General features: G+C 41.4%; 1 protein-coding gene across 4 annotated transcripts in view; it reads left to right on the forward strand.

The window, feature by feature from the left end:
• MOB3C (MOB kinase activator 3C) overlaps window positions 1–24,503 on the forward strand; it is a 50,137-nt gene extending 25,634 nt beyond the window's left edge. For 3 of the 4 annotated variants that reach the window (XM_084852602.1, XM_084852601.1, XM_084852604.1), the window contains 2 exons: window positions 9,523–9,725; window positions 21,022–23,242. In XM_084852602.1, coding sequence (XP_084708728.1) covers window positions 9,523–9,725; window positions 21,022–21,051 — 233 coding nt within the window. In that variant the 3' untranslated portion in view covers window positions 21,052–23,242. Of the gene's footprint in view, window positions 1–9,522; window positions 9,726–21,021 lie in introns of all 4 variants that reach the window. The other variant, XM_084852603.1, reaches the window with a different exon arrangement.
• Window positions 24,504–25,446: the final 943 nt, after the last annotated feature.

Genomic DNA, 25,446 nt, shown 5'->3' on the forward strand with positions numbered 1-25,446 from the left:
CTCCTGTGTGGTGTCTATGGGCACCAATGTGCCCACAGACGCCTCTCTTGGCACCCGCCAGGCTCTCTGCCCCTCCTGATTTGTATTTTATTTCTTAAGATGTTAATTAAAAAAAAATTAAATGGGAGGCTGGCATGCTGCAAAGGAAAGTGCCGCCCTCCATGGCCATTTTCATTTGGGTTCAAAAGAGTGGCTTTGTGTTTTGGAGCTCGGACCCAACCTCTGCCTTGTACTTAGGTTTTGGGGAAAGTTACTTTTCTTTTAGCCTAATCAGTTTGCCTTCTGGGAACTGTGTGTTCTGCGACTGGCCAAACCCACCATGATAGCCTTTGAATGAATGGCAGTCGTTTTGTGAGAGCACACAACCCTCTTTCAAAATTCCAAATGTGCCCACTGACCCAGAAAAATTGGGAACCCCTCTAGCTAGCCCAGAGAACAGTCCACAATGGCTCTCCAGAACAGAGGCCTTTTCCATCTCCTGCTAGCTGATCCTTTCAACAGGAGATATCAGGGAGTAAACCTGGGACCTTCTGCATGCAAGACACGTCCTCTACCACTGCGCTATGGCCCAACCTCATTCTTTCTAAATATGCAGGGCTGGTCCAAGATGTGTTGCTGTCATCAAGAGGCTGCACTAAACTCACCTCTGCCCTTAAGACTGCAATCCTTTGCACACTTTCCTGGGACTAAGCTCCATCAAACACCATGAGACTTACTTCTGAGTAAGCATGCTGAGGAATGCTCTATTGATTGGGTCTTTAAAATATTTTAGCCCTCAAGCAGTCTCATTGGTTTCTGTGGGACAATTGAAGGGGATAGGTATTCTTCTATATGAACCAGATACTATCGATGGGCTATTGTAAAATGAAGTAACCATGTCTGACAAATCTGCATTGCTGTAATTCTGCTGCACCTTGTGGAATCTCTTCCAAAGCAGATAATGATGACCTCCACACAGATACGGACTTTTCAGCTTCTCATAGACTTCATTTTCATTTTTGAGAAGGTTATTTCAAGTCCTTCTGCTTCTGGCGGGGAGGGGGGAGAAAAGAACGTGTAATTTATGGGAATCTAGGTGGGGAGTCTACTGGGGATGTTTTTCATCTGGTACAGTACCCTGTACCACCCTAGGATTGCTGTGGCAATAGAGAGAGCAATAGACGTATTGCAGCAGAGCAAAGAAGGAGTATTGCTAGAATATTAGAATGACTGGATATTAACTATGTTGATTATGGGGGACACTCTTTTGCTGATATGTGCCTAAACATTACACTACCAAAATCTTTAAATTATCAGAAAAGGGATGGCTTTCTCTGTGAGTGTCCCATGCTCTTGCATCAGTGTTGGCCTGGCCAGTTTCTGGAATGAGATAATGGGATAGATGGTCCATGGGTGCTTCCAGACAGATGGCTTCTACTGCTACCAATCAAAAGGCATTCTGCAGCTATTCTGTCTTTCCCGCCTTAGGGCACAATCCTATGCATGAATACACAGGGGGAAAAGTCTTACAACTCCCAGCATGCCTCAGCCAGCCATACTGGCTGGGGCATGCTGGGAGTTGTAGGACTTTCCCCCTGTCTATTCATGCATAAGATTGTGCCTTTAATGTATTCTCTGTGGCAAGAAAAATGGCAGACAAAGCAGTGGGAAACACTGAAGGGTTACAAATGAGAGACTACATGGTCTGGAAAACCCCTCACCCTAATATTCCATGTTTGAGTCAGGGCGATTGCACAGTAAACACCTTGTCTAGAAACACCACATTTCTCTGACTCTAGTAGAGCGGATATACTTTATATAAACGGAGTTTGCCATATGGAGGAGGCAGAAGGCTACTGTGAGAGATGCTCATTTTCTTAGGCTTGAAATGCTAGCTGCCCGCAATGAAAGATCATATGAAACGATTAGAAGCTCCTGATGGCACTTTCAGTTGTGCAACAGAAACCAGTTAACTCAGTTCATTCATCCCAGACTTGGGCTACAATCCTAAACACACTGAATGAGGAGTCAGCCCCACTGAACATGGTTCACATGCACAGGATTGCACAGTGCTAACCAACTATTTCTGGTTTTCTTTTTCGATTCAAAAGGCCCTTTCCCAAAGAACACAAAGAGCTTGTGGGGTGGGCAGCGACTCTTCTCCCATTGTAAAGGGACAACTGCTTTGACACAGCTTGTTTCTAGTTGTTTTCACAGCTGGCCAGCTTCATAAATGCTTGCCTGTGTCAGCTCTAGCCCCCACCCATCTCCTTTCAAAACTAATGCCATGTAACAATTCGCAGCTGTTCTTGTGCCATTCCCATTAAGCGCTTTAAAAAAATGTATAGGAAGAGGCTGTTAACAATACCCATTTATAGTGGTATTTAAACATTCATTGTATGAATGCAGTTGTTCTGAATTATGGTTCCCTCCTACAATTACTTTGTAGTGATTCATATTAAGGAATCCCATTAGTAGACTGGAGAGACAAATCCTTTAACATTCTATTTCTTTGTTTTTAATTTGTGCTTACTGCTTCTCATTTATAATGTATTAGTACATCACTTCCCAATATATCCTTGCTGGGTTCAGCCTTCCTCCAACCTGGTACCCTCCAGATGTGTTTGACTACAACTCCTAGCATAGGGATGCTGAAAGTTGTAGTCCAACACATCTGGAGGGTACCAGGTTGGGGAATGCTGGATTAAGTGATGCTTTAAAAGCACCTGTCTTTAAAAGCAAGGTGGCAGTCAAGAGTTTTAAAACTGAACTGGACATGGTGCTGCCATTCTGTTGCCATCCTCTATGTACTAACAGGTTGTAGACAGACCATAGTTTATCTCAAGAGGGCAGTATGATAGAGGCAACGACTGGATTCACACAACATGCTAACCCATACTCTGTGGTTGAGTGTGGGTTGTTGTTGAACTGTGGATTGTTTGCTGAACCCAGGACATTTTCCACAGGGTGACTTGTTAACCATCCAGTGTGGCATATTTTTCTTGAACAAGCCACTTTGAGAACCCATGGTTTGTTGATGGGTTGTTCAAGGTGGTTAACAAGCCATGCCACATGGTTAACAAGCCACCCTGTGGAAAATGTCCTGGACTCAGACAATTTGCTAACCCACAGTTCAACAACAAACCATGCTCAACCACTGAGTGTGGGTTAGTGTGTTGTGCAAACCCAGGCATCGTTGCCTGCACAACTCATCCAATTATCATCCTTGTTCTCAGGTTTTGCAGATATTACATGTAGGTGTCATGGGACAGCTATATTGTACCAGCTGTACTGATTGCCCAAGTGTTTCTGGGCCCAGTTTAAAGTGCTGGCATGGGCCTTTAAAGCTCTGAATGGCTGGTGTTGAGGTTACTTCAAGGACTGCCTTCACCCATGCCAATTGCCCAGTGCCTGCACTCTGAGATCAGCATCAGAGGCCCTGTTTGTATGCCTGCCTGAAGGAGTAATTGGGCTGGCAGGTGCAAGAAACAGGGCCTTCTCAGTAGTGGACTTCGTTTGTTCCATTTGACATCTGCCAGGCCCCATCATTCCAATCCTTCAAGTGGGTCCTAAAGACTTACCTTTTACCTCAGCCTCTAATTGAGCTGGTTTATTGGGTGTTCTTGTGTCGATGGTGCTAGCTAGCATTAATTGTTAAAATTTTGATATTTTATATTTTGAAAATAATTTTAACATACATTTATTGTGTTTTATGGTTTAAGTTTTGTATGCTGCCTTGGGAAGGTTTCCCCTAAAAGGCAGCCTATATTAAAAGAAAAGAAAAATTGTAACAGTAAATAAATACTTTTAAAAACCCTTAGCAAAACTTGTTTGATCAGAGAGGACAGTGAGACAATAAGGGCACCATCCTATCAAGATAGGCGGCTGCCTCTGAACTCGGAGGCAACCACCTATCCAAAACAAGGCAGGAGAGGCACAGGGGGGATCGTTCCCTCGTGCCTCTCCTGCCCTGCTATTTTCCACTAGACAGCCATTTTCAGCTGTCTAGCTGCGGGGGAGGTCGACCAGGAGAGGCGGCTGCTGTACAACACATTGGATGTGTCGTACACGCAGCTCCACTCTCCCCCCCCGGAACGCCCCCCCCCGGAACGCCCCTTTTTAGTCACTCCACGCTCCTCTTCTGAGCACACAGGATGGGGCTTCTCCACGCTGCCTCTGAGGCTTTCTGGGAACTGACCTTGGAGCATATCCTATGGCCCTCTAGACAGTGTCTAGTGGTCAAAGGATTGTTCCCTAAGTGTCTTACCTCCTCCAGTTTTAAAAATTATTGTCTCTGGCTCATGACAGTAGAAATTGAACACAGATGCATTTGAGATTCCCTGCTCATAAAGTCAGACCCCAAACATATTTCACAAGTTCTCTTTTCAGTGTATTTTCAGGTGGTGGCTGATATAATGACAGCAAATGTTGGTTTGGTTGTTTCGGTTTCCGTGTGTGTGTGAATGAATGCTCTGCGATATCTCCGAGATGTGTAGAGATCATGGCACATTACCTCCACATTTCAAAGATGTGTACATCGCCCCCACCAAATTGTTTAAAGTCAATAAAAGTGTCCCAGTTGGGGACTGTAGAGGGAAGAACAGGATCCCCCCCACCCCGCATGATCTGGAGTTTACTTCTGATACTGGAAAGTGAAGCAGCTTGGACAAAAGTGCCAGGGGAGAAAGTTGTGAGGAAGTGAATGGCAAACGCAGAGGAGGATCAGCACATACCCCCATCACGCTTTTGCTCTTTAAATCATGCCTCATCCCTATTTTTATATGATTGGGTCAGATTCTCATTTAAAAGACAGATTTGCTGCCATTCTGTCTAGTCTGGCTCTCAGAGGCTGCCAGAACTGGAGACATGATAAGGTGAAGTGGTATTGTGCTCTGATAAAACATCCTTTGGATGGAGTGGATGGATTTTGTTGTTTCCTGTGATTTATTTGGGGCCAGGAATGATCCCCATCAGGTGTTTTGAGTTAGTGAGTTAGTTTTGTTTGTACCTTCCCTGCAGCATGTAATTTCATTTCATTTGTTATATTTCTATACCGCCCCATAGCCGAAGCGGTTCAGAAAAAATTAAAGAACCATTAAAATACATTAGATAATGTATGAAACCATGCATGTAATGAATAGAACAAATAGCACACACAACAACAACATACAGTACTGTGCAAAAGTCTTAGGCCACCATTAGATTTGTTGTTTTAGAAATGGTATAATGACCATATATAATTATTTCTCAGTCTCTTCATTAGAATACAACCAGAAAATACAGGAAATTTGTACGCAATATTCAACAACATAAAAAAAAAAAATCAGAAAAAACAGCTTCCATAGGCTAAAGTGGCAAGTATTTAGTGTGACCTTCCCTTACACTATAGTAACAGCAGGCGCCTGGTCCCCCTAAACCTAAATGGAATGGAACCCTAATTACTGTCATTGCTAACGCCTGTATATGTCCTATTATTTCATGCCAAACTGACTGTGTGTCAGTCAGAAAAAGGTCTTTTACACCAGGTTTGTGCAAGACATGCTTGAGCAGTAGACAGTACATACACATGTTGTATGAGTGTAATTCATTGGAAGCTTGCTAATAAGACCAACTTTCAATCACATCATTCCAGTCAAAATGCCAAAGATCACAGAATTGGGCAGACATAAAATCATATTTTTGCATCAGCAAGGCCACTCTCAAAGGGAAATCAACAAACAAACTGGGTACTCAAGATGTGGTATTCAAGCTGTTATAAAGAAATTTGAAGAATCAGGAGAGGTCACGGACAAAAAAAGGACTGGAAGGCCAAGAAAACTTTCAAAGTCTGATGAGAAGTTCTTCATAGCTTCTTCTTTGAGAGACCGGAGGAAGTCCAGCAGGGACCTGGCTCAGCATCTGGCAGCTGCACTGGAATGCCAAGTTGACCCTTCTACACTCTGAAGAAGCTTGATCAGGAATGGTCTCCGTGGAAGGGTAGCAGCCAAGAAACCACTTTTGCGGAAGGGGAACAGGGTGAAAAGGCTAAGATATGCTAAAGCTCACAAAGATCGGAATGAGGATCAGTGGAAAAGAGCATTATGGAGTGATGAATCCAAGTCTGAAATTTTTGGGTCCAATTGTCGACAATATGTGAGAAGAAGAGTTGGAAAGAGATGGATGAATGAGTGCTTGTGGCCTTCAGTGAAACATGGTGGAGGGTCTGTCCTGGTTTGGGCCTGCATTTCTGCCAATGGTGTTGGTGATCTTGTCCGTATTGATGGGATCATGAATGCTGAAAAGTACAGACAGGTTTTAATTAATCATGCCATTCCTTCTGGAAAGCACCTGATTAGGAATGGTTTCATTTTTCAGCATGGTAACGATCCCAAGCACATTGCTAATGCAGTGAAATCATATTTAGTGAAGAAAACAGCTGATATAACACTGACAGTCATGGACTAGCCTCCACAGAGTCCAGACCTGAATATTATAGAGGCAGTATGGGATCACCTGGACAGAGAAAGAAATAAAAGACAACCTACATCTAAAGAAGAACTCTGGGAAATGCTGAAAGAAGCCTGGTATAATATACCAGAAGATTACTTCAGAAAACTTCAGGACAGTCTCCCCAAAAGAGTTCAAGACATACTTAGAGCCAAGGGAGGTCACACTAAATACTGACTTTTGCCTGTACATATTTCCTGTATTTTCTGTTTGTATCTTAATACAGAGATCGAAAAATAATTATGGTCATTAAAACTTTGCTAAAACAACAAAGCTGCTGGTGGCCTAAGACTTTTACACAGTACTGTATATCTAAAACAATTTTAAACAATCAGCCAGAGACAATCAAAGAGACTCATTATATGCTGCCAAATGCCCGAGGGAAGAGGACTTGGATTCCTGCACTGAGCAAGGGGGTTGGTCTCGATGGTCTTACAGGCCCCTTCCAATCCTACTATTCTATGAGTAAAATCTCTTCTCCACATTTATTTATTTGTTTATTTACTTAAAACATTTGTATCCCACCCTATATCATTAAGATCTCAGGGCAGCATATAGATAAAATCAATTTAAACAGTGTAAACTAAACAATAAAAACAGATAAACAACTAAAGCCACATCCGGGCTACATCTCACTAAAGACCAGACTAGGCAGAACCTAGGAAACTGATGACATCCCGAGCAAGCCTGAAACTACAGGGCAACCACTGGTTTAACAACCTTTCCTGAGCAGAACTGTAGCGGCTGGCCAGGCAGGCAGCCTTCAAATGTCTGAAACCGCTTAGTGTTCCATGCAAAGAGGGTAGTTTGCTTATCAGATTTCCGGCACGCTTCCTGGCTAGAGAAAGGTTGTGGTTCTCATTCCAGCTACCGTATTAGGGAGTTCCTTCCTGCTAGCCTACCATTGACCATTTGGCTTCTTGTTTTCATAGTGAGCGGCAGACCTGGTTTTCTGAATTGAACATGAACCACAGTAGAAACATTTGATTATGCACCAAAGCTCACTCAAATTCTGTAACTTGAATAAATCTTGCTAATGGATTGGTTCCAATTTGCACTTGGGAAAAACCGCAGTGCTATGTATGGATATTATTGTTCATGGAGCATTTTTCAGCCTCCCAAGTATCGTTCAGTTCTTTTTTCACCTTATGCTGCGAGAGGGGTCAGGCTGAAGGCCACACTAAGCATGGTGCTAAATGCTGTCGCAACCACTTCAGTTAAAATAAAATAAAATAAGATAATAACAATGTTTAAAAGCAGGAGAGATTTTTTTTTAAAGCATAGCAGTACATGCACACAACTGCCTCTCTCTATGTGCTAAAAGTGGCTGAAAGGCAACATGGACCTGACATTCCCCATGGCTACAACTGGTTGAAATTCTTGTGCAAGCAGGGCTTCAGAATGCATCTGAGTATCTGAGTGTATGCATTAAAAGAAGCCATCCTAGCACTTTTAAATGAACTTCAGCCCTAGTAAGAATTCATGCTTACCACGTTTAATGCAACATTTTTCAAATTGGTGCCCTCAGAGGAAGAGCCATCCCTGCATGTCCTTAAGCCAGAGAATTCAGAGCCAGCCTTCTAAATGTTTTTGTAGCTCTGTGATTCTGCTGTATTCATTTTCACACACACACAGAGGGCAAAACACAGTGGAAAAGCTATTAAACTCCAGACAGCATGGCAACAGCACTTGCTAACTTCCCAATCATGAGCAAATCTGAGTCTCACATGTTGTATTGTACAGGTACAACTCTGCTTAGATGTATGCTGCTAACAACCCAGGCTTCATTAATTTTTGTGAACCGCCCGGAGAGCTTCAGCAATTGCGTAGTATAGAAATGTAATTAATTAATTAATTAATAATTGGGACATGTTAATGGATTCATTAGGCTTGTCCTAAGATTCTACTGATGCATTAGTGGGAGACGGTGACATGTTGAAGCCTGCTTGAAAATAAAAGGTCACTATCAGATGCCTTTATTATTTGTGGCTGCTCTCCTTTCCATCTGTGCAGTGGTGGATAACAATTAAACACATATGGCAGATCATTTAGAGAGCTGTTTTGTGCATTCCCCACAACTCACGGCAAGCACGTTGTAGAGACAACTGCAAGAATTTGAGGTTCCCTACTCCCATTTCTTCTTCCCGTGTCAGTCCTATCCCAGAATGGTAATAGTGTGCAGTGCAATTCCTAATGCTAAGGATATCCTCTAGCTCCCTCTACAGGTATAGTGTAACTCTGTGTGTTAAGTAAAGAATAAAGAGCCGCCAATCCAAAAACAAAACTCTGCTGTGTCAAACGAAAACTCACCCCACAGAAGTAGCAATGCAGTTTTCAGTGCTAAGTAAAGTTTATCATAGACTTCATGAGTAAAGTAAGAAAGCGATGGGGTGTTTGTTTTTCAGGCATAAAATCCAAGATTCAATTACTGACATCTCCAGGTGCTACGGGTGGGAAGAGACTGTGTATGAGACCTTGGAGATTGCCTGCCCATCAAGAGACTGGATTGGCCAATGGACTGAATCCATATAAGACAGCTTTGTATGTCCTTAGAGTGTTGGAAGGCAATGGTCCAATTCCTCAAGCCTCAGGGCAGAACCATCTATATATCAAGTTCCCATAAACTGATAGTCCACATAATCACAACCTCTAGTACAAGGGTGGGCTGAAGGTAAATCTCCAGATGTTTTGGACTTCAACTCACAGAAGCTCCTGCCAGCAGGGCCAGTGGACAGGAATGCTGGGAGTTGAAGTCTAAAATGTCTGGAGATGTACTTTCTGTCCACCCTTGCTCCACTGGATAGTATATAAGGTGTACCATAGGTGCATGAGGAACAGATGTATTCTGGTAACCCAAGCAATTGAACCAAGCCAAATGCTAGAACAGAAATCAGCAATTGCTAGAGGCCTCTGGCTAGCTACTGCTGGAAATAGATACTGAATCATTAGTACTGTGATAATAAAGGAGGTACAAATGGAATGTACCTAAATATAGCCTGCTGTCCAACCAGAATGTTGGATGTTTGCAGTTTAGAACTTTTTTATTCTGTCTTGCAGGTGTTCCTTTCCCCAAGAATTTCCAGCAGGTCTGCACAAAGATCCTGACTCGCCTCTTCAGGGTCTTTGTCCATGTCTATATCCACCATTTTGACAGCATCATCAGCATGGGTGCCGAAGCTCACGTCAACACCTGCTACAAGCACTTTTACTACTTCATCAGCGAGTTTAGTTTGGTTGACCAAAGGGAATTAGAGCCTCTGGTAAGAACATAGATACTGCCGTGTTCCCCACTTCTAAACAATAAGAGTTTCCTTTGGATGAGAGAGTACTGAAGACTTAAGGTGCTCATCTCTAGCCAACACACAGCTCCAAAACCTCTGTCTTTCTATCTTATTTCAAAATGCAAAATGCTTTTTTGCTGTTTCCCTAGCCCCTCTCCTCACCTGGGCAAGTGCCACTGTCTCCAGGTTCTGATGGGTATCACATTCCAAAAGATTGAGAGACATTCCCAGCAGTCAGGAGATGATCTGTTATCATTAACCCCACTGACAAAGCATCAGCTGATCATCCTGGACTATGAGCTAGCAAAGGGATGTTCTGGCTAGGGATGGATGAAGCTATTAAGTTCCCTTCTGCTCAGTTTCTCATTTTTCAAAGATTACATTTGTTCCATCCCATTTCTTCATCAGTTTGCAAAATTTCTTTTTTCTAAAAGTCAGCACATAGATTCATATGTATTTTCATGTGCATTTTTCCTAATAATTGCGTATTTGTATGCACCTTTCCAAATATATGCATTTTTGTGCACATTTTTTGCTTTATGGACCACATGGCAAAATTTGGAAAAGTGTGAATATCTCCATATATCTGCATTCCAGTTCATGGGCAAGTTCAGGAAGTATGAATTTGGTAAGTTTGCAATAAAATGTGAACCCAACAACTTTCTCACCCATCCCTAGTCTTGACAGCATTGAGAACAATACCAAGGATGTGTCTGTGTGTCAGCAATGGATGGGTCAGTCTGTTTCCATTCTGAGTCAGTTTCACACATATTCATAAATCAGTTTCATTCTATTTCCACAGTAATCTATGATTTAAAAACAAGCATCAGCATGAAAATTTGTATTTAAATACATACATTTGAATGTATTTTCTCATAAATACTTTAAGAGAGCAATCCTATGGCCACTAGTTAGCGGCTAGATGGCCATAGGATATCTTGTTTTCCGGGAAATGACCTTTCCCCCCATGCTCCGCACTCACAAGAGGAGCGTGGAGCGGCCGAAACACGGCATTCCAGGGGGTGTTCTGGGGCAGGGAAGGGGGAAATGCCAGTACGACACATCCTATGTGTCATCTGGCAGCCTCCTTCCGTGCTCCGTGCTCCCACAGCTAGACAGCTGCAATTGGCTGTCCAGCCGAAAATGCAGGGCAGGAAGAGTATGGAGGGAACGATCCCCTCCGTGCTTCTCCTGCCCTGCATTGGCGGTCGACTCCAAGTTCGGAGGCAGCTGCCTATCTGCATCGGGTTGCGCCCTAAGATTGTCTGCAATCCTATGCATGTTTAGACATAAAAACTCCTACAACACCCAGCATTCCCCAGCCAGCATGGATGGCTGGGGAATGCTGGGAATTGTAGGCCTTTTTCTGATTATGCCCTTAAGTAGCCATTTGGAAATTTTAGAGTAAACTAAGAATTTCCATTGATAAGGAGATTTTTTGAAACATGTTGGGAACAATACATTGGTGTAACTTTCTCTTTTTTGTTTGAACTTTTAATCAAGCAGGTCAATATTTACATTAGATTCAGGGCTTCCTGAATTTCCATTTAAAACAACAAAGTGTCTTGTGGCACCTTGAAGACTAACAAATTTAGTTTTTCATCAGCCATAGCCCATTTCATCAGATGTTCATTAGATCTGATGAAGTGGTCTATAACCCACAGAAGATTATGCCTGAATAAATGTATTAGGGCACAATCCTATGGCTGGTAGACAGTGGCTAGATGGCCATGGGACCAGTCAGTTCCCAGAGAACTGCCTCTCCACCCCATCCCCTGCCTTGTAGGCGGTGCAGATCATCCCTACGCTCCACACTCATAAGAGCAGAGAGCAGGTCAAACTGAAGCGTTCCTGGAGGAGGGGCGGGGTGGGGAGCATGGAAGTACTGGTAAGACACTTCCTATGTGTTGTCCCCACCCCGTGCTCCAGTGTCCCATGTCTAGACAGCTGAAACCAGCCATTTAGCCACAAATGTAGGGCGGCTGGAGTACGGAGGAGGCAATCCCCTCCGCGCTCCTCCCACCATGCATCGGATAGGCGGTCGCCTCTGAATTCAGAGGCGGCCGCCTATCCCCATAGGATTGCTCTCTCCATCTTTAAGGTGCCTCAAGTCTCTTTGTTGTTTTTGCAGCGATAGAATAACATGGCTACCCATCTGACTTTCCATTGGTTTCCATTAAAACTGGTAACTTAAAAATATTTGTGCTATATTTAAAGATTTTGACCGTTGCTGCGTTTTCATTGCTAGATTTCATGGTTCACTGTCTGCACTAATGTTAATATTCCTTACGGTCCATTTGTGAGTCAGTTCTATGTTCCTTCCCTTGCTCTTCTACCTACATGCATTTGATCCCCCACCCACCTACCCACCTGCATGTGCTCATTGCCTGAGGGGGCTTTTATCATGCAGTATTCCTGCCTCATTGTGCTCGTTCCATCTTCTTATCTTACCATGGAAAATCCACCAAGGAGGGAAAGACGGAATAGGCGCACAGTGTCTTTTGACTGGCAGTGCTAGGAGTCCTCTGTCTCGAAGCAGCTTGAGTTATACTGGAATGACAGGGGTGTCCCTTGGGATACAAGAGTGGACCTTGTTGCTTGACATGCTGCTAGCTAAACAAAGCAACACAACTGTGAATTTGCACAGGCATGTGTTAATTAATGTGCCTGTTAATTTGCACTCGCAAATTGGCATGGGAGGGGAAGCGATGAATCAAACAGAAAATAGGCATATTATCTTCTGAATCAGAAGGGCTGATTCAAAGGAGGACAGAGGGGCAGTCTGCACCTACGCAGCAACAATCAACAACCATGATAAATAGCTGAACACCAGGACCAACACAAGATGTCTGTATACCCATGTTTATTTGAACTGCAAACAAGGATTTTATTATTTAACTTTTCTTCACTCTATGTATGATTACTGATAGGTAATTCAGGAGCTGCATCAGTTCCCACCTGTGTATTACAGCTGCTGCAAGTGACATGTGTGTTAAAGGGGCAAGAGCCCAAGATTAATCTCCATTAAGGTTTCAATATAGGCAAACTCCATGACTGGCATAGCTGAAATCCAGATCTTTCCAAGCAGAGGCTCTGTGTTCTGTTAGTCAAAATTAGCCCCTTCCTAAGTTAGGTGAAGGAATGGGTGCGATGTTCTACATCCATAACAACAGCTATATTTCAGTTGACTGACCCTAAAAGGTAATTAAACATCAGGAAGTCAAAGAGGGTGAGAAAAAAAATCAATAATAATCCACTTCCCTCCTTCCTGCTGCTTCCCTTAAGACATAATAAGAGGAAGTTTATCCACAAACATCCTTGCAAAGTAACAATAACCCAGTTAGCGTTGTTGGTGGGCTGTGTTTCTGAGGGTGAATTTATATGCTTCTGTCCTTGTCCTATATTTTTCAACCAAGTGGTTCATAAATCATAGAATCATAGGGTTGGAACTGGCCTACAAGACCATCGAGTCCAACCCCCTGCTCAATGCAGGAAGCCTGATTCCCAGGTGGTCTCCCATCTAAGTTCTAATCAGGGCTGACTCTGCTTAGCTTCCAAGATCAGACAAGATCATGTGGAAAACATGTTTGCCTCTTCAAAACCATTTTAATTTCTAGTATTGGGGTGTTATAACATGCAGAGGTTATTCCTGTTTTCCCCCTCCTGCCACTTTCAAAATGACCAAGCATAGCCTAACACATCTACTATGAAACTGAGCATCATAGAAGATCCCAAACACAATAACAAACCTACCCTCTCTGTATCATGAGTCATGCTGATATCATGATGTATGTTTGGGAGTAAGGATGCTGAAATGTCATCAACTGACATTAGTAAAGGTTCTTGGCAGGTTCCCATTCATAAAGGTGTGAAGAAGCCCTTAATCAGAGCTAGTTGTTGTTAGAAGTCAATGGTACTAAGGAGAAGTTCTGTCCTCCCCTAGGACACCTACACAAAACCAGATCCAGGCTTAATCTAAAATAACTACCTGTCTCTGATTGGGATCCCTCCTCCACATAACAGTATGCACTGTAAAAACAGAGTGGGGCGATCATCTTTCCTGTAACCAGTCTGCTTTTCTCATCCCTACATAACAAGCTGCAGCTGCCCAAATTCCCCCTTTTACAACACAATGGTTAAAGGTACATGAGCCCTATCATCCTTTGGATATCTCTACCTGCTTCACCCTAGAAATAATTGGAAGACTAGGACTGTACCCCAAAACAAACATTCTAGGAAGCACCCTTCATTGGGCACAGTTGGACTTACTTCTGAGTAAATATGCAAAGGATAGTGCTGTAATTGTTTCCTTAGTCCTTTGTCTTAATTTCTTATACTGGAGTGTTGGGTATTCATTTAGAAATTGAAATAGTACACATCCTTCTCCCCTGATTCTGGCAAGTTCCTACACCCAGTACAGTAATTTCTACAGTAGTGATGTAGAAATTAGAAAAGCCATCATTGTGCAGTGAACTGTGGAATACTGATTTCTAGAAGAAAATCTCACTGCGCTTAATAAAATCATACGAAATCTTTCATTTTTGAAAACTGAGGTTTTTCCCTAGCTTTTGTGGATGTGGAGAAATACTTGATCACCATGAAGTGAAGCATTACTACCTAAAGGAGAGGTGAAACTTTAAGTGGCAGCAAGGCTACTGGAACCTGTAGTTAACCATGACTGTAATTCCTTTCCCTCAGTATCCCATGCAGTCTACAAAACAAAACAAAACAGCTAGTTCTTTGTCCCTTTTCATAAAAACAACAACAGTAGATGCAACTCAGCAGTTGCTCCAAATAAATGTGTGAAGTATGTTATTGTTTTCCAGTTTTACAAATGGGAAAGTAAGGCTGAGGTACAATGACTCATTCAAACCACTACAGCGTGAGTGTTTGCTTCATGGCCAAGATGAGGGTTGCGACCAGGGAAGTTCAGCATGTTACCCAATGCACTTGCTGGCAATATGCAAAGTGTTAATATATTTGCAAAAGCTCTTGATTTACACAGATCTCCCCTCCCTGCATTTGCAGGCTACTATGGGCTATTTTATTGAAGCTCTAGACCTCTTGCTCATCCCTCATGTGCTGGGTAATTTCCCTCTTTGCATCTGGCTATGTAAAATGAATGGCTTAACTGTCTTGGCCTGAGACTAATTTTAGAGATGTGTCTCCTAAGAAAACAATAATTTGTTTTACTGGGGTGAAACAAATGGTTGCAACAAGTAATAACAACAAAAAGCCTTGGATTTTTTCAGGGAAAGATAGGAGCTGCTGTGGGGATTTTTTCAGCATAATGAATGTTGCCTGACACAGAGATGCATCACTGTTTGTGTCAAGAAGAAAAATGGAAGGAAATAACACAAGCTGATGCGGAGGTGATGATGCCCAAAGGGTAGAGAAAAGAGTGAACGTAGGGAGGAAAAATGGGGACCTAAAGTGTGACAGTGAAGGTAGAGAGAGCCCTTTGACGTAGGTAGCAAAAGTAAGAAGAATTACCAGACCCATTTTCACTTAAGCTTCCATATCTACATTTCCCCATAAGCGAATAACTGTGACCACAATTTAGTAATTCAAGTTAAGTGAACTGGGCCTATACCACCTTGGTGACATTTATGGAAAGACAATATATAAATAGTAATAATGCATACATACGTATATGCATGTTCTTTTCAAAATGCCTGAATTTGAATCCATTATCTTTGCAATAATGGGATTTAGCCCTTCAATCATTGCCCTGGCATGTCATTCTTTTGGCAGTTCACAGAATCATGGGGCAACTTTGGGCATCAGAGGAAGTTCTGAAACGATGATGCATGAATGACTTGCACATACTTTGTAGTTCCAGTTTGACATCCAATAGGGCAACTGGTACACCTCTCTCCTGCAAAACAAGTCTAGCTGTAATAATAATATAATAATAATTTTATTTATATCTTGCTCTTCTGCCAAATGGGCATAAATGAACCCTTATCTTATTTTATTTAGACTTATAGGGTGTTCCATCTTGAAGGCAGGGGGCAAGTAACCAAAGCAAACACAGCCAGCCAGCAGAACAAAATAAAATGTAATCATATTCATTTAAATTTCCCAGCTGTGGAGAAAGCCACCCACCTGTCTTGTGGTGCAGACCAGGCTGGAAAATGCCTCTTTTTACTTTTTCACTTGATGCTGCCCCAACTCACTCAATTCAACCTAAAGATGGAGTGAATAAGAAGCCCAAGACCTACAGGCTTAATTACCTGGGAAGGGGAAACACTTTTAGCAAACTCTTGGGAGTCACCACTGAAGCAGAGTCCAATTTGTACCTGTTTTATGTCCCATTTAACCAAGCCTGTGGTATGGGACAAATTGTCTGGCAAGTGGAAGAATGATCCTTGAGGGGTTGGAAGACACAGTCAACCCCAGGTTCCAGTTTTAAAACTTTATTCAGATAAAAAAAGTTCAGTTAAAAGAGAGCAAATTAGCATTGAAAAAATTAAATAATTTACACTTCCCAACAGCTCCAGCAAGTAGGACTTTATGCATGAGTTGGAGAGATTTCTGCCTGACAGTCTCAGGAGGGGGACACTTTGTAAGTGAGCTCATGGAATGGAGATGCTAGTTTCCTGGAGTTAGATTTTTAAAGAGACAGGTGGTTTATGTACAGCCAGTCTTCACATCAGCATAAGCCTGAATTGCAAAGGCCAGGCCAGACAAGTAGGTCTTAAGAATGTCTTACAAAATGAATTCCTTATTCCTGAAGGGTACTTAGTCCCAGTCTGTAAGAGAAGAAGTTTCGTAACTGGGGCATAGCTCTCTTTGCACACCTGCTATCAGCATGTGCCACACTGGTAGCATGACAAGGGTGCCCTCAGTGGATTTCTACATCATAATGAGGTGCATGAGAGGAGGTGATCACTAAGGGAGGGCTGTTCTTCAAGAACTATCAGGCTTAAGCAATTTAGGGTTTATAGCTGGAGTGGGGAACCTGCATCCCCCAGGCTATACAGCCCTCTGCCTATTTTCATATGGTGTGGCCCAAAGGGAGAGAGAAATGCAGTGCTGCAGCCTCCACGCACCTCTGGCTCTGCCTACATGTGGCCCCTTATTGATTTTTCCCATGGGTTAACAGCTCTTCATAGGAAAAAGGTTATAACCAGCTCTTTCAAACAAACAGTCCTCTGCATAATGGTATGGTTGCATGGAGGATTGTACAGCATGCCCTCCTGGGTATCAATTAGCCTCATGACATTTGGAAATGTTTTCCTTCAGTTTGGGATCAGCTTGATGTGTGGTTTACTTTGACTGACATTGCATCTGTAGGTGGAAAGCATCCTTTCCAGAACCTTAAAACAAATGGTCAAATAATCCACAAAAAGCAAAACGAATGAATACAAGACAAGAGATTAATCAACAGCACCAAAGCAACGAATTTGTTAAACAGACTGTAAGTATCATTGAACAGTGCAGTTTCCTCAGTACAAATCAGTTGTTTTTGCTGTAGATCTTTTGCTTTCTCGCACACATGCACACACACTGACACATAGTCTCACTCAAAAAATGAGTGGGAGATGAACGCTTAAATCTGTGGGTGGAACGAGCGAGGGGGTCAGTGCTTCTGTTATTTTAACAGAAGTACTGAGAAATTTTGATTGGAAAAGCAGAAACTTCATTCCTCAAGCACATACAATCTGATGTTTTTGTATTATCTTATTTTTCAGAACTTGAGGGTGGTTATGAATGTTTGGATTGCACTGACAAATGTTACATAAAGCAGCTTTCATTTAACTTAAACAAGAATAAGCCCACTGGCTACAATGGGACTAGTACAGATTTTAGCCATTGTCTTCTCCACCTTCTTGTACTTCTGCAGCAGGGTTTAAGCCTTTGTCCTCAAACTGAAGCCTTCTTCAAAAGAATAAGTTCTAATGCAATAGTTTGGGGGCAACTGACACAATACCTTTATGTTTGGTTGGCTGTCTTTCCCTCTCCCCACCACTCCCTTTGTGACAATTCATAGATCATCTGAATCATTTTTTAAAAAAATCTCAGTGACTTTAAGGTTTAATTTTGCTTACCAACAGTGAACAAAATGGCAGCATACATGTATGGCAAACAGTTCAGATAACTTGTTTGGTAGGAACATGGATCTCCATAAGCAGCAATGAAAGTGGCTGACTGCAATGAAAAGGGTTATCTGAGTTGGCCTAAACTCAACTTCTTGGTAACTTTGTTTGTTTGTTTTCTTAATCGCCCATCTGGTCAGTCACCCAGCCACTCTGGGCGACGTGACAACAGTACAAACAGTTCACAACAGTAAAATTATACATTAAAACATCATATGTCTAAAAATACCCTAACCCCAAATGCCTGCCTGAACAACCACATTTTCAATGCATGGCGGAAGCTCATTAAAGCAAGAGACCTTCTTTATCAGCACCTTTATCAGCAAGAGACCTTCTTATTTCAGCACTATTAATTAAAGGCCTTTACATTAGTCATAGAGGGCATGCAGGGCATAGATGGTAAGCAGAAAAGTCAGTGTCAACAATATTGGGCTAGGTGGATCCAAGGTCTCATTCAGTACAAGCCAGCTTCTGATGTTCCTATGATACCATAATGCATTCATGATGGTGCCTCCAATATTTTTTTATTTGAATGACTTGTTTGCATGGCATCCAGATGACAAGCTTCATTGTGCAAGCTTCCCTCTCTGTAATGTATACTCTTTCATATGATTTGAATCACATGAACGGGCTCACCCCATGATAATTCATCTGTGACGGAAGATTTATCATTTGTACCACAATCCTATGTGCATAAAACACATGGCTATGTGAATTCATTCTCGGGAGCACTTCATGTGTAAACGCTATTCCCCAATTAAATTTCTTTTCTTATTTCCATAGTGATATTTGATGAAGTGATAGTTTTACACACATACCGTACACATATAGAGTATTTTTGCTTTTGCTACCAATGCCTTTTTTGTGACATTAAAAGAAAACAGAGAAGGAAGTGGAAACTGGATTTTAGACACAAGATAACCCTTTGTGGATATCAGCTTCTCTTGACCCTGTTGGTTATCACCAAGGCAACTCAAAGAGACATTGTAGTTCTGTCCTATTTTTGCTGCCCGTGTCTCACTTCAGCATCTTATTTCCTTCAAACCTAAAGCCTTTAGGCTGTTTAAGCTGAAATCAATTCAGAAATGTAATGGTATCTACCAAGAAAAAAATAATAACTGGCATTGTGTCAAATTTCTTATGATTAGGATTGTCTTTTAAAAAATTAAGAATAAATTTATCCATAGTTTTGGGTTATATCTTTATATGATATATTTGGCAAGCACCTATAAGATCAAATTTATTTTAATCAGCCCCACACAGTCCCTGGTTCAGATCTCATCTCAGCCATGAACACATTTAGGCAGCTGGAGGCAGGCTACTTCCCTTGGCCTTCCCATCTGCAGTATGGGGATAAAAATACTGGCTTGGATCCACTATTTTCTCCTTTTTTGGACAGAAGGAAACCTTCCATCACCAGGAGGACACCTTCCATCAAATGAAGGCTCCTTCCATTGGAGGAAGAGAAACTTTGGATCTCACCCACTGCCTTACCTAACAGGGCTGTTATAATATCTGTTAAGAAATGTATCTGAAGTGCTTTGAACACTCAAAATCCACTTATGGATGCAAAATATTATACATTATATGATATATACATGACAAGGTGAAAGCACATTGAAGAACTGGACATTGAAAGCAGCCAAAATTTCCTTTTATTCTTATTTAGTAAACAGCTAGCTTAAATGTTAAGTCAAAATTCTAACACAGATAACCTGGAAAGTTTTCTCTCCCCCATCCCAAATCCTGTGTATAGTAAATGTCAGTGATATTAACATGTTGATTTGTAACCTTTTCAATATTTTTATGAGACTGATATAAAAATGAATAAACTGCCAAATTCAGCATTTATATTTAAAAATTGCAACAGTTGCTCATGGGGACGTGTAAGCAATTAATCATGGTTGTGATCATGCCACAAATCACAGGATATCATATGCAATGCAGAATTATATAGTTTCTTGCAGCATTCATTTTTGTTTAAAAGTAGATTTCTAGTCTTTGTATTTATGCAGAAATTATATCTGGTACCATGTGGACAGTTTTTGTTTAAAGCTTAGAAAGAACAGGAGTCTTACACAGGCAGAGGTCTCAGTCCCATTTCATAACACTCTGCATATTTTTCCAGCTGAATGGAGCAAATGGCTTAAAGGGAAAGCAGACATATTTGGCAAACACAGCTCATATTGTTTACCTATGTAGTGGCCACCATTTTTCCAGTGTTTTTCAAGTTAAATCCTGAATTCCACTGGTTACATACCATCATGTATGAACTTTTCCAGTGCTTTTTCCATATGCATCCAATGGTCATGTGAACAGGAGACCCTCTGTGTCTAGGGTTGTCATCCATTTATCATTTTTGTGGACTGCTCACATTGTGGGATCTCTGCCCATAATAAATAGGGAACATATTATAGATAGAGTTTGACCATATTTGGGGTGAGGGAGGGAGGCATAATTGTCTGCCCAAGCAAATTTCAATCCATTGTTACAGTTTCCAAAATATGTGTGGAAGGGGTAAAAAAAGTGTGTGTGTGTGTGTGTGTGTGTGGAGCTTCTGTAGGCAGTAAAGCATGCCAGCAGATATGCTGTCCAAAAATACCCCTAAATACCTGAACTTAAAAGGGTTTTTTTGCGGGGGGGGGGGGAATGGCTTGGTAAAAATAAGACACACTGCTTTGTAAGCCTTAATGACTGAAAGGTGGTATTTAAAAAGTCAGGTGTTTTTTCATAGCTACTGGGAAAGCTTCAATTTCTGTGCAGAATAATGAGATATAGGGAAGGATCCAGATGTGTGCTACCAAGAAACCCATTGTGCTACCAAGCACTATTGACATGAAAGGTTGGTTTCCATTAGCAATAGTGCACCATTGGATCCTTCCCCATAGCCACCATTAAGAATGAGTAAAATATTCTTGACTTTTGTATTTAATGTCTGCAATAAATAAAGTAACATTGATTAGATACCCAGGATTATAACGTGTAGCGAAGCATCTATTGTTCCCCTACCCATTTTGCATAACTGATGGGGTGAGTGGCTGGACTATCTATAATTTGTCAATCCTATGAGAGATTCAAGGGGCTTTGTGCACCAAATTGAATCAGAGGGCTGTTTTCCTAAAGATTATGTTGACCCAAACTTCTCCCAAATGGAATTCCTTTTTTTTTTGCAGAAGGAAATGACAGAAAGGATTTGCCATTAAGGTCGTTTGGTCAGCATTGCCAAATCATCATTTGCATGGACATACTTTCTGATGAAGGACTACGTGGTGATTCAATGGACTACTGCTAGGAATGTGAGGAACTTCTGGTTCTAGAGGCTAAATCCCAAAAGTGATACATTTTGAAATAGTTCATATGAACTCCAGGAGCTTTATTTTCATGTCTCTCAGTCTCACCCTCTGCCCTTTTGTTTTCGTTTCATCCTCCTGAGGGCCACCTCAGGCCCAGTTGCCTCATACCTGAAAGACACACAGAGGAGGAAATAACCTAAGAATTTCTCCACAGATGCCAGAAGATAAATGATGGAAGTATTCCCAACAGAAGAATACCACCACCCCTTTAGTCTGTCAAAGAACAAAAGATCCACCAGTAACACTGCCTTATACTGCATGGGGAAAAATGGTTGATCATCCCTGCACAGCTTCAAAAAATTGAGAGCTACTAAATATTTCCACATGGACAGCAGATAATGGCTTCACCTGGAGAGACAGAGATGATGGGAAGATACTAGACCACGGGATTAGATACTCGATACTAACCTACTTGATTAGAAGAACATTTTTGCCAATAAGTCACAAGTAATAGAAAATAATAGACACAACAGAACTGGGAGGGTGGGCCTCAGTCCAGTTTTCCCTCAACCTGCAAGGCATCTACTCAACATGTATCGACCTCTGCTGGCCAGCATGCCAAAAACAGAGCAGGTGAATTCATGGAAGGTACCAGCAGAGCAAATACCTGCAGGTGACTCAAGAGTGAGCCAAGCCCTGTTCTACTGTAGGGGAAACACTACTATAGGGGAAACACAAGTCCACAGGTACTGTGGATTACACTCAAGTCCAGGAGTGTAATCAGCACCACAAAACAATTGACCATTTCTTAATGGAATGCAGTGATGGATTATAAAGCAAGGAGATCTTTTGCTTTGGGAGACTTTGGTGTAATTTTAATTACAGGCCATAACAATTCCATTATAGAAAATATGAACAGCCTTAGACTGAGTCAGATCAATAGACCACCTAGTCCAGTACTGTCTACTCTGGCCAGTGGTGAGTCCCCAGGATCTCACCCAGAAAGATCTTCCCAGCCCAGCTATCGAAGAAGAATGAAGGTGCTGAGGATTGTACCTGGAATCTTCTACATTCAAAGTACCACTGAGCCATGACTCCCTTCCCGTAATTCTCAGTAATTATTTTCCCATTGGCTGTTAAATGCTACTCTTTCCTTTTGAAAAGAGATGTAGTGATTTTTCTTCCTTTAAAAAAAAGTGATCTGAGCCACATACATGGATAAGTTTTACTAGTTTATTTAGTCAAGGTTTTATACTTTCCACATCAGTCTTTATATCTTGCGTTGTCTTGCTTTTTCTGCCTATGAAGTTTAAATATTAAAATTGCACAGAATTTGGATTGACAGCACTTATTTGTGACACGCAAAACTCATATAGATGGAAGCAATTTCTGCAAAAAAGTAATACTAAAGCGTTAGGTATTCTCATTCATAGTACTTTGGTATTTTTTCTACTTGGATTTGTCTCAACAGCTTTACTACCCAAAGAGCCTCATCATGTTTTTGTTCAGTATGGCAGCTGCATGTGGTCCAGAGCATTTTGGTCTATGTAGAACAGTAGCAATCCTGGGGTGCTTCGAAAACAGTTGAGCCTAAATTCACGTGACTAGACCAAATTCATTTAGGGTACAATCCTATGCATGTTTAGACAGAAAAAAAGTTTTTCCCTGTCTAAATATGCATAGGATTGCACCCTTACTGAGCATGCCATTTAAGTTTCACATATTTTTTCAATCTCAATTTATTATGCGATCCTTCAACCCATATATCTGATTTGCCATGTGCTGCTCTCTGTATATGGGTACACTGAACTTTCATTCACAATATGACATCCAAAATTGCTTCAGCATGATCTGGGCTTTTCTTGGTGATGCCCTTCTCACCCAGTTAAAGAAACCTAAAGGCACAATTTTATGCATGTTTAAACAGAAAAAAAGGCCTACAACTCCCAGCATTGCTGGTTGGGGAATGCTGGGAGCTGTGTGGCTTTTTTTCTGTATAAATTTGTATAGGACTGTGCCCTACATTGATCAGTTGTATGAGTTTCAAATTATATCAGTCAAATCTACATACATTTTCATATGAATAAAACAAACGTTTGACAAGAAAGGCATTGTTGTATTTAGATTATGTATGTGTGTGTTGCTTCAGGCCTCGTTTTAGAAGTGTTTCTTCCTGGGCGAGAGACGGCAGAAAACCTCTTCTAAGATGCCCGTTCTAAAATACGCTGCCTGCCATCTGCAGTTATATATGTATATGTATGGCACCTGATTAATTGGAGGCACCTTTTTGGGCAACCAATAGATTTTTGAAATGATTAATCTAACCAATTCATCAGTTGAAAACCCTTTCTGATTGCCTAAAAAGTCAGTCCCCCACCCTCCAGTTATTCAGGCAGCATATTTTAAAACACACAACCAATTAATCAGCTGTTGCAGCTTTAATTTCCCAAGGCTGCACTCCTGTACACACTAAACTGAGAGTAAGTCTGACTGAACTCAGTGGTCTGGTTCACATGACATGACAACCCACTGTGGCTTAATTTACCTCAAACAACCCCTGCCACCCAGGCTCAAATGACAAGCCAAGCCATGGCAAGCCAGGCACCCATGGGCACCCAGCACAATGCAACAGGTAAATTAAGCCACGGTGGGCTGTCGCATCATGAGAACCAGGTCAGAGTGACTTACTTCTGAGCCAAACCTGCTTAGGATTGTATTGGAAACTTCCCACAGCAGGTTAAAGGCAAGGAGTGTTTGCAGTCTGGCCTACAAAGCTACTTGGTTTTATATCTGAACTGCAATGGGCTGAAGATGGCTTTGCACAAGCACTAATTAAGGAAGCGTGGAAGATTCATGTATTCCTTTTACATGCTTCCAGTGTAATGTGCAAAAGAGGAATGTCTGCATCATCTTCACAGTGAGCTGCACCATGTCTAATAGCGGGGGAAAAACACGCGACTTCGCCATTACACATTGCACCAATAATGCAAAAGCAGAATGTATGTCACTGACACTTCTTTTGGTGATGCTTCTGGGTAAATCACTGAAGCTGCTCAGATTCAATACCTTGGGTACAACATTCACATAAATCCACATTGTAGGGAAGCTGCATCTAATATCTTGATTAGAAATAGATCTGACTTTTTTTTTTACAGTGTGTGTGTGTGTGTATGTATGTATATATATATATGTGTGTGTGTGTGTATGTGTGTGTGTATATATATATATATATATATACACACACACACACACACACACTTACATGTTATGAACAAAAAAAATTAAATTCCAATTCTGAATTTAAGCTGGCATTTGCTAAGTTAACCAGGGAATGGAAAAAATAGAGCTGTAATGTCTCCTACAGTTTGTGGTTGTTGTTTTTTTTAAGCTGCTTTCTTTTACTATAGCAGGGGATTAGGAATTGATTAGAACTGTTACTGCCAGTTTAGCAAGCTTGGTAAATAGGTAGACAACAGACTTCAAGCCTTCAAGGAATAAGGAAAGCTAATTAAATTAGCAATTAAAAAGCAGAGAAACTCTCCCAAGATAAGTAGGAGCTTGTATTATGATGATGCAAATCCCTTATTATAATTATTAGTCTTCCACATTCCAATATTTCTGTTGCATAGTTGCCTCATGTTTTTCAGAGTCTGAAATACATTTAGTCTAAGATAAGTTTTCAGTGCCAGTGTAGTTGACTATTGGCTTTAAAAAGGCTTTTTGGCAGGGCTGAGATCTTTTTTTTTTCCTGGTGAAAGGACATTTTACCTTTTCATACTTAGGTGAATTTGATGAAGATCATAATAGTGCCACTATTTTAAAGTCCACATTCCTGGCCAAAATAGCCATAGTAGTAAGTGAATAACTGTGATGGCACGTCTTTGTGTGGCCTGCTAATTAGTTAGCTTCATCTCTCTGTGGTGTAAATAAGTATTCTAGAGAGTTATATGAGTTGATTCCATTTGTGGTACTTAGGACATGAACACTGTTTAATTCTTCAGGGTTAGGCAACCTTTTGAGGCCTGTGGGCACATTTGACATTTTGAAAGCGTGCCTAGGAACTACATTTTTGAAGAAAATTGGTGGTGCTATGGGTTTTTTGTTTTCTTCCCCTATAAGTATGCAACAATGTTTAATTCTTGAGTTGTGTGGGTATGTTCTACAGAACCCTGTCCTAGCCCAACACAGGTCCCTTGTTTTCAATCTCTGTGACACAGCATAATCTAGATGATCACAATCCAGATGTAATCTCATTGGAAATGATTAGACCTGGGTGTCTTTGGACAAGAACAATCCTGACTCATT

This window comes from Heloderma suspectum, chromosome 4 (genome assembly GCF_057233095.1).
Source record: "Heloderma suspectum isolate Gila_16-S chromosome 4, 16-S_ref, whole genome shotgun sequence".
Taxonomy (NCBI): Eukaryota; Metazoa; Chordata; class Lepidosauria; order Squamata; family Helodermatidae; genus Heloderma; species Heloderma suspectum.